This window comes from Rattus norvegicus, chromosome 6 (genome assembly GCF_036323735.1).
Source record: "Rattus norvegicus strain BN/NHsdMcwi chromosome 6, GRCr8, whole genome shotgun sequence".
Taxonomy (NCBI): Eukaryota; Metazoa; Chordata; class Mammalia; order Rodentia; family Muridae; genus Rattus; species Rattus norvegicus.
Genome location: NC_086024.1, coordinates 94354560 through 94364553, shown reverse-complemented (window position 1 = coordinate 94364553; position 9994 = coordinate 94354560). Strand labels below are relative to the sequence as shown.

At 50.5% G+C, this 9994-nt stretch overlaps 1 protein-coding gene across 18 annotated transcripts in view; it reads left to right on the top strand.

Annotated features, from left to right (window-relative positions):
• Positions 1-874: 874 nt before the first annotated feature.
• The window catches only part of Nin (ninein), a 102298-nt gene continuing 93178 nt past the window's right edge, over positions 875-9994 (top strand). For 10 of the 18 annotated variants that reach the window (XM_008764706.4, XM_008764705.4, XM_063261705.1 and 7 more), the window contains exons 1-3: positions 875-1052; positions 1429-1475; positions 9714-9917. In XM_008764706.4, coding sequence (XP_008762928.1) covers positions 9735-9917 — 183 coding nt within the window. In that variant the 5' untranslated portion in view covers positions 875-1052; positions 1429-1475; positions 9714-9734. Of the gene's footprint in view, positions 1053-1428; positions 1841-9713; positions 9918-9994 lie in introns of all 18 variants that reach the window. The other 8 variants (XM_063261708.1, XM_008764708.4, XM_008764710.4 and 5 more) reach the window with 6 other exon arrangements.

The window sequence follows — 9994 nt, the reverse complement described above, 5'->3', positions numbered from 1 at the left end:
AGGAGCCTGAACTTGCCAGTTTCCTTTCTGTCGCCTACAACTCTCGGTGGCAAGAGGACTTTGTCCAGGTTCTTGTGGAAATAACTTATGGATATAATAAATCAAGACAGATCCTTCCTTCCACAAGGACTACGCATGGATCCTGCAAAGATGTTGCCTCGGGGCCCATAGCTCCCTCCACCTCTAGCCTGGATTTGAGATCCTGTTTGACTACTTGGTTTTAGGAAGCATAGGGAAGGGGAGAGCACTGAGATTTTGTTAGCACCTTTTTTAGTGAGGGTAGCATGTAGAGGAGGCTTGGGAGACAAAGGCAGGATGGGGACCCACCCACCAACCTTGATGGCAGAAGGACCACCAATTCCAATGACATTCTGCTTTGTGCGGCTGTCACAGAGGGTTAACTGCACCCTCTGAAGTTTATACACGGGGCAAGGCACCTATGAGAACGAGGCTTCTAGAAAAGGTGGAACGTCCAGAGCGCTCAATGCTCTATAGGGTCCACTGCTCTTCCGGGCCCTTTCCCATGACTTTCAAAGGGTTCTCTAGAGCTGGGAAAACCAGGGTGACCTGCAGGTGACAGAGGTACCCAAACCTCCACTTAAGGTCAATCAAGCTGGGGTCTTCACTCTTCAGAAACGTTGTGGGTCCTGTGCCAAGCGCCAGGTGCTAGGTGCCTCTGAGAGGAAACGGAGGTGGTGGGCAAGGGACCGCTGGTGAGCCGAGGCGACCTCTGGGTGCAGGACGATCACGCCGAGCCAGGGCGTTCCCAAATTCAAATCTCTCTGGCGGGGGCTCGCACCCGCCGACTCTCTGCGGCTACCCGCTCCTCCCTCGGCTGCGGCGGGAGGAGGAGCCGCGCCCTGGCCGGCGTCCCCTTGACTCCTCCCTGCGCGGCCAGGCTCTTCCTCCCCCGCGGCCCGATCTCCGGGTGGCAGCGGCTGAGCCGGGAGCGAGCGCGCTGGGCGCGGCCGTCCCGTGCCGCCGGGCCAAGCCTGAGAGTCCCGCGGTCATGGTCTGTGCGGTGGCGCGGGGCGCCTAAACCCCAGGACGCGGTAAGCTACAAGCTGGGGAGCCACGGGGGTCACGCGGCCTGGGAGAGCGAAGAGGCCTCGGCTGCCAATGCGCCGTCTACGAGGCACCCCGAGCGCCCTGAGCGGCGCAAGCCCGCAGATCCCGGTCCAGCACGCGGTGGCGGCCCCGGAGGGGCTCTGTCGCCAGCGGGTGGCGGCGGCGGGGGGGGAGGGGCGACGGCGGGGGCGGAGGATGCGCCGGCGCGCTTTTGTAAGTGCTGGCCCCTTACATATGGAAATGACGCCGGCGCGGGTCCCTAGTCGCGTCCTCTGGAAGGACGCGTGCCCGGATCGGCGGCGCGGGCTGCTCGGTGTCGCGGCGCTCGCGGGGCCCTAACAAAGCGCCCTTTCCTTGCAGAGCTCCGGAGGCGGCCGGCGTGGGCGCTCCCCAGAGGCCGAAGGAAGGTAGGCGAGGTCGGCGGGGCCGGACCACGGGTCTGGCGAGTGAGCTCTGCGACCCGCGGGTGGACAGGTGGAGTGGGGACGCCGCTCGGGTTGCTAGGAACCTGGGCTGGCCCGCCCTCCCGCCACACCTCCGCCTCCCAGACCTGAGGCGCCCGGAGCTGAAAGCTGCTACTGTGCCTCGCTCTAGCCGCGGGCAGGAGCCGGAGCTAGCAGAAAGGGTTCTTGTTCTGTGGGTCGAGGCCACCCAGGCAGCCCCGAGATCCAGAAGCTGAAGGGGAAGCCTGCGTGGGAAGCCCCTGGGTGCGGATCTGAACCTCTTGGGAGCGCAGAGCTGCTTGGAGTCCTAAAAGTGGAGATTTTAGAAGGTGCGTAGGATCCGTGCAGGTAGAGACTTCTGGGTGCAGCTAGCAGGAAAGGGTGGCAATACATCTTGACAGTTGCTCTGGAAAAAAACTGCGATCTCCAGAGCAGAGGAGTGTGGAATGAAGTGAGGAGAGAGTGTAGGTGGGAGAGAAGTATCCAAGACTCAGGTCTGAACTGCAGTACCACCCCCACTTCCCCTAAAAAGACAACGCTGATGGAAACCAGCCTCCGCTTAGAGCTCTGTGAATTCGAGAGAGATTGGAAAGGATGATGCTCCTAGCCTCAGCCCTGAAGGCGCAAACGAAAGGGGAGCTGGAATCGTGCACTGCCACGGATCGTATCTCCAGACAACTTTATTATGACACGGTCTCATCGTCCCTTACCTGGGACAGACCCTTTCCTGGCGTTACAACTCAACCAAAACAGACTGTGGTTGTGTACATGACTGCCACGGTAGCTCACAGGGTGCTCATCCCAATTAATCTCATAGCACCTGAGCTAGGCTCTTGGGACCATGAACTATTTCTCAGTTGGGCTCGCTCTCATTTATCATCTTGGCATAAATTTAAGTATTTGCATGCTCCCCAAGGCTTAACGAACCCCCAAGGAAATACTTTCCTGGTGCCGATGTAGCTTATTCTAGGGTCTTCTGTTATGGTGAGCGCTGGCTATTAGAGGCTGACCTGGAATATTAGTATGTCTTGCTGTGGAATTGAAAGAAGTTGTGAAACACTCATCAGTAATATCACGGACTGGCTGGAAGAGGAGTTCGTGCCGTCTCTTCGGCTGTGGTTGGTGTTCATAGGGAGGTGATCTGGGCAGGAGGTATTGGCAACCTGCCTACTTTCAAGGCTCTCTGATGTTTTAGAGGGAAGCATTCTGAGCTGTGGTGTTGAGAAAGCAAATGGATTGCCAACGTACAGATGCTGGGGCAAGGAAGAGGAAGCCACCCTCTATGTGGCCCTCTTGTTGAAATGTCATGATCCAGCCATTTTAATGGGTGCTCGCTGAGAATGTCACAAGTTCTTTCTTTCTTATTCCCCTTTCATTTTAGATATGTAGTGGCCCTTCATATCAGAAGATGTTAACTCACAGGACAAGGCTAGGGCTCCACAGAATCCTGAACAGCCAATCTTAATTTAATAGTCAGTGTTCTTATCATGAGTCAAATGTTGTTCACATAAATTGTTTTAAATGTCACTGTAAATGACTTTCCAAACTAACATTTTACCAGTCTTGAGGCTTCCATTTTGGGTTGATAATGAAAATACATTTTATAAGTCTTACCCTGATAGAGGCTTGACAGTTACATCGCAGAGCGATTCAGACAGTCCAAGCCTTTTAGATAGCTACTTTTATAAATGCCAGCTCATTTGTAAGCCAATAAATAATGCAGTTTGAATTCTGGCTATTGATCTCACATCTATTGGCCAAAGTCTTGTGGGGCAGGCTCACTGAACCTCACAATGAAAGATACATTTATCTGATTGTATTTACAAGTAAGATCATTTAAAACGTTATGGAATTATGAGAAACATCATTAGAAATTAGCTCACTTCTTTACTGCCATTTGTATAAGCAATTAGACACATGACTCCACATGGGGAGTGCTCCAAGTGTCGATATCCTGATAGCTCAACACAGTTGGGGAAATATCATCTGTAGATGTGAGAACAGACGTTTTCCACTCAGACCCTAGGAGCTCACATCAGCCATCCTAAATTAATTTATGTAAATACAGCTCAAGAAATGAAAGTTGTTTCAGGCTTTCTTTCTCCCTTTCTTCCTTCCTTCCTTCCTTCCTTCCTTCCTTCCTCCCTTCCTTCCTTCCTTCCTTTCTTGCTTTCTTTCTTAAGTAGCAAACACAAAAATCTGTTTTGTTTTTCGTTTTGTGTATGGCTCCTGTAGTTTTGTAAGTCGTTGAACATAGGTTACTGGATCTGGTGTGCAAAGCTGCTGGCTTTCCTTAGCTGATTAGGTAATTCACCTGCTATTAGGTGTAACAAAAGCTGGATTCACACCAGCCTGCAGGGCAGTAAAATCCTACCGCTTGTTTAGGTTGAGAATAAATACTAGCTGGGTGCCCTTGGCACAATTAAATTTTAGAGTAGGGTTAGCAAAGCGAGCACTCTTCCAAACTCATTTGAATGTGGAGTCTCCCTGTTGGGTGGCATGTAGGGGTTTATATTTTTTTCTCCCTCAGCTCTGTTCCTGCTGGTGCTGTATTGCTTCTGGTTCGCAGCTTGAAGGGAGGAGGTCCTGTTTGAGTTGGGAGGAGGCATTTGGCAGTTTGTGGCAGAGCAGCAAACGGTACCTTGAAGAAATGTTTTTGGTAAAAATTGGGGGGTTGGGGGTGAGCAGGGCATTGCTTATTCTGGAGTTGGTGCTGCACTTGAGTTTCTTCTCCTTGTTATTTCCTTTTACAATTAGTGTAAGAGTAAGCCTGGAGAATTTTGCCGCTGATAAAGAGGCAGGAAAAAAGGGAAGAAAGAGGAACTTAATTTGATCATGGTCCATTATTAGGGTCTAATAAAGGCATAGGAGAGAAAAGCCTAAGCAGGCAGGGTTTGTCTGTGTTCATCGTTGCAGCCCCAAAGTAATGAAATTAGTCACTTGGTGGTCACTGCCTGGGCTCTGGACCCCCAACAGCTGTGTCTGAACACACGTCCGAAAGCATCTATTATCATACTCTCTTGAAAGGGAAGGCTGAGCCTAGAGGGGCACACAGACATTCCGCAGAGCTGTTCAGCTGCTGGGCCATCTGGAAGGGAAATAAAAGGTCTGGGCTGGGGACTCTGGCATTGGGTTTATTAAGTATTTGGTTTGCACTTGCCAGACTTTGTCCCTCTTTTACTCCCTCCAGCCTAGAAGCCCAGAACAGATACCCACCCTGGCTGGGGTTCCAGACTTACAGGCTCCTGGTGTGGGGAAGTTTGCACGTGCACGTCCCACTGACCTGGGGAGCCCTTTGCTGTCCAACTCTACCTCCACCTATTTTTTGGACATCCCTGTTGGCACCGTGTTTTCGTCAACTGGGGGGGGGGGTTGAATAAAGAGTGTAGCACAGACATGTGACGGATGCCAGTCTGTGACCTAGTGACAGCCTTGTTTTGGGTTCGTTGGGAGGAGGATGCTCGAGTAATTGTCATTATGGCCGGTTATTGGGTAGTAAATGTTTTGATTGCTTGCTCTGTGCATCTGCCTCTTATTTAACTGTCCCTAGTTAGAACACTAACATATTGACCACACCAGCCCTTTTATTCCAAAGGAGTCATAATGGCTTCTGGCTAGCTGTCATTGGTGCGGTTTTCCTGCTGTTGGGGCTGTCATCTGTAAACTAGAATTGTTCTTTGAAACTTCCAAAAGGATTTACTACTCTCATTCAGTAGGTTTCCTGTGGCTGATGGGTGCCTGCTGGGCCTTGACTCTGGGTAGCATTGGCTTCCCAGATTGGACCTGAAGTATTCATTGGAGGAAAGATAGGGATCGATGCGCCATTCCTGAGCTGTATCCATCCCCAAAGGTCTGGGGCCCTGTGGTTGTCTTATGGAAAAGTATATTTCTTCTCAGCCTCAAATCCTAGTGCTGCTTTAGGAAGAGGGCCTAGCACATCCCTGTATTCCTAGAGACTTGGAGGCTGCACTCATTCGGTCCGTGGACCAAGGTAACTGAGACCCCTCACCATACCACTCTCCAATTTGGAACAGTGTGTGACTTGTCCAAACTTTTCTTAGCACTGTCCAGCTGGGTGACAGAGAGGAGAGTGCAACGTTATTGTGTCCTGTGTGCGTGTGTGAGGCTGAGGGACAGACAATAACGGTCACACTAGTAGAACTTAGCACCTCCTCCATTGTAATGCTGTGGCCTTGACTAGGTTGCTTAATTTTGCCTACCCCCAATTTCTCCATTTGAAATGGAGAAGTGACACTATCTATACCCCTGACTTAGGAGGGTTGAGTTACATGAATGAGGTGGCATATATACATAAGGTACTTGGTGTAGGCCGGACTCACGGTAAATGAGGGGAAGAACATAACGCCTCCTGAATTCCCCGCCATGTCTCTGCCTTCCTGCAGTTTTCTGACATCAAACCTGTCAATAATCTGCCTTTTTAGCATTATCCGTTACCATCATCACTTACTAATACAATGATGTTTGTCCATTCTTACCCTCTACTCAGTAACATTCCATGAGCTGCTTTGCTACTCTGCAGGCTGACTTCTGCCTGATTGATTTAAATTACTCTCCCCCGGCTTCCTTTCGAGGCCTTGGGTGTTTTGCTTGTTTGATTTTTTCAGTTCCCTCTCTTGGACCTGTTTCTCTGAGCCTCGCCACTAGCGCGCTCTATTCAGTTCTAGAACAACTCTCCCAGATGGCTCCTGTTATCCTCATTGTCTGAACAAAGGGGCTCGACAAGTGTTTTAGCACACAGTCTCCTCCAAAGTCTGGTCTCTGAGCCGAGAAACGCAGCTGTAGTGTGTGACTGCATTGTGTACTGAATTACACTCCGACGGCTCCACTGGGGTTCGGTACTCATTGTTGGTGCCCTGTTTCTTCCTGGTTATGCCTAACCCTGAAATGCCCTTGAGAAGTGAAGATGTGTGTGTGGAAGAAGTCAGGGCAGGAACTGTCTGTGTTGACTTTGTCGTCTTCTCCGGGATAAATGTCCCTCCCTGGAACCTCCATAAAAAGAAGTCATTCCATTTACTGAGTTCCTGGCCCAAAGAATGGATTGTACTCTTCAGGTTGGGGAAGGGAAGGCGATAGATAAAGAAGAAGAAACTGTGGCCCTTCCTCTACCTTTCTGCCAAGTGGGGGGAGGGGAGACATTTCTTGCAAGGGAAATTACAGATGAACATTTGGAGAATTGTGTCAACCAGCAAAAATGCATTTGGTGCCAGATGAGAACTGACAGCTTGTCACCATGTGTAACATTTCCTGGATGTTGCAGTTGGAGCATTTACTCCACTGAGGTGCAGCCCCCTTCTACCATATTGCCCCTACCCCTACCCCATGCACCCTCACCTCCTACCCCCACCCCTATGTACCCCTCACCTTCTACCCCCACCCACCCCCATGAAACTTCACTTCCCACCCCAACCCCTGCCTTCAGTCAAAAGAACATTCTCCTAAGCTTGTTGCCTGTGGAACCTAGGAGATGAAGTTCAGGGATAAGAAAGGGGAAAAAAGCTGTTTTCAAATGAAAGAAGTCTGATCTAGTGAAAATCCAACGGACTCCCTAAATCAGACATGCTAGCTAACCAGAGTCAAAGCAGCAGAGAAGGCCAGGTTCTTAGCACTGGGCCAGTTTTGTTCTCTTTCATTGGCTTAGACCACTGGTTCTCAACTCTCCTAATGCCTGGACCCTTTAATCCAGCTCCTCATGTTGTGGTGACCCCCAACCACAACTTATTTTCATTGCTACTTCATGACTGCAACTTTGCTACTGTTACGAATAATAATGCAAATATATAATATACAGGAGATCTGATGTGAGACCCCTGAAAAAGGGTTGTTCTATCCCTCGACCACTGGCTAAGACAGGAAATGACATTGAAGGGGAAAGTGTTAGGAGTCCTTCTCTTCTGAGTTCATAAACAGAAACCAAGTGAAAGTAGGATTGTCTGGTTTTTCTGAAGTTGGTCTGATCACAACTCAGAGGATGCTAAGAAAGCGTCACAGCTGTGAAAATCCCCAAGCCCAGCAGACCTTGGTTGACAATTAACTGGCCCACTCCAGGCAAATCTCATTAGCCGAGCTTGGCTTTGTCTGTGTTCCTTCTTTTTGTGGTTTGGTTTAACACCTTGGTGTTTCTTTTCTGAAGCTTTGATGTTTATGTAGCACTCCCAACATATTTTGAAAACATTTACATACTGATTAGTTAACCCAGCAGACCAACCCTGGGAAGGCAGCCAGAGCCTGCTGCACCTCAGTGGTTAGCTGCTGATGGAAGAGACCTTCCCAGGCGTGGGGGCCTGGACCTACTCTATCACATTGCTTTAGGTGGCCCTAAACACTGAGCTGTGTCTCAGCCTCTTTCCAGCTCACTATCTGAGGTCATCCAGTTGTGGGGTCACGGCTTGTCTTTGCTTTTTTGTTTGTTTGGTTTTTGTTGTTGTTTTTACACACACACACACACACACACACACACACACACACACACACACACACACAAGATCTCGATATGTAACCCTGGCTGTTCTGGAACTCACTCTGTAGACCAAGCTGACCTTGAACTCACAGAGATTGGCCATCTCTGCCTCTCAAGTGCTGGTATCAAAGGCGTCCACTAGACCTGGCTGTCTATTCAGGCCTGCCATATTTTGGACAATTGTTTATGGGAAGAAAGGAAGCGGCCTAGAGTTCAGAAAGCTCCATTGCTGTGGGCCTGAGCCGTGTGCAGCAGCTTAAATTACACTGTCTCTGCGTTACTGGGCGCTGCTCTGGGAGTCCTGACTCAGGGCTTTAGTTAGAGGGGCTGTTCTTACTGTCGGTGCTCTTAGGGGTTTGACCCGGGCCTTGCACGTGCTAAGCATGTATGATGTACCACTGAGCTACATCCGCAAGCCCTGGGGAGGGCTGTGTTTTGTAGTCATGGGGTTGGCTGAAAGCCTGATTGCAAAGGCCTGAGGTCACCATCCCAAGGGTATGCGTGTGTTTGGCACCCGTTGATCACATCATGAAGCATCTTCCAGGTGTGCAGCATATGGGCTGGATTCAGCACATTAAAAATTGATTATTAGATACAAGAAGAAGGAAAGATCTTTTTTGCTTTCTCCCTCCTTCCCTCCCTCCCCTCTCCCTTCCTCCCTCCTTTCCTTCCTTCCTCCCTTCCTCGATTATTGAGACAGGGTTTTTCTGTGTGGCCCTGGTTGTTGTGGAACTTCCTCTGTATATCATGCTTCTCTGAACTCACAGAGATCTGCCTGCCTCTCTCTGCCTTTCAAGTGCTGGGATTAAAGGTGTGCACCACCACACCTGGCCTGTGAACATCTTATTCTTGAAGTAAATGCCTGGAATTGTGTGGCTTTGTTTTCAGCAAAAGATGACTCAAAGCCTTTGGTGATGGCAGGTTTTTACTGATCCTAGGGAGAGTGAAAGGCTGGGACCTGGGTTTGCTGGGTGGGGGGTAGTGGTGAATCAGTGATGGAAGACAGGCAGCCAGGAATAAAGTCTGAGGTGCTGAGGTGGAGGAGGTCAGAGATGCTGTTCAACTCTCCCCAAACAGCCAGCGGCTCCTCCTCGGGAAAGGTCTGTGGTGTTTTGCCCTTTCTCTAGGCAACTGAGCAGCACCTAGAGCACCCTGGGACGAGAGAGAGCCTCGGGAATACGGTCAGCCCTGCTGAGGGAAATCGCACCAGCAAGGCTAATTGAGTTGCTTTTTGAATTAAAGGCATCTGGGCTGTGTAAAGTGGGAGATGGTGATGTGGGATACGTAGGCTGGATGGAGTGAAAGTTCAGCCACACCTCAGATCCCAGCATGGCGGGAGGTTGTCTACAGCTTGCTGACTTGTCTGGCAGCTCTGACTGAGTAGTGACTGAGTACTAATCATCATCTATCTCTTCTAACCTGACTGGCTGGTAGAAGAGTCTTTCACTTTCCTCAGCCCCCAGGCTGACAGGTGAGAAACCCTTTCAGGTGTGAGACAGGGATCTGTCAGGAAGGAGGCTGGCTTCCCTGCCTCAACCCTGAGAGCCTGTTCTGTTACTCCATTGTAGCATTACAGTTGGGCCCTGGTGCTGGTGTGTGTACAAGACAGGGCCTTGCTGCAGCTTGTTCCAAGTAGAAATGTGTGTGTCCAGTTAGGGTTGGGGGAGATTCGAGTGTCCAGAAGTGACCTGCCCCAACCTGTCTTTTTTTCCTGTCCCACGCAGGTGTGCCCTGTGGGCTATGGGATGGATGAGGTGGAGCAGGACCAACATGAGGCCCGACTCAAGGAGCTGTTTGACAGTTTTGACACCCTGGGAACTGGGTCTCTGGGTCAAGAGGAGCTCACTGACCTCTGCCATGTGCTATGCTTGGAAGATGTGGGCCCGGTGCTGCAACAGACGCTACTCCAGGACAACCTCTTGGGCAGGGTAAGATCTGGGGAAGAACAGAGTTTGTGGGAAGTGGTACGCGGTTTCTGTCAGGGTACTGGGGTTGGTGGCAAGTC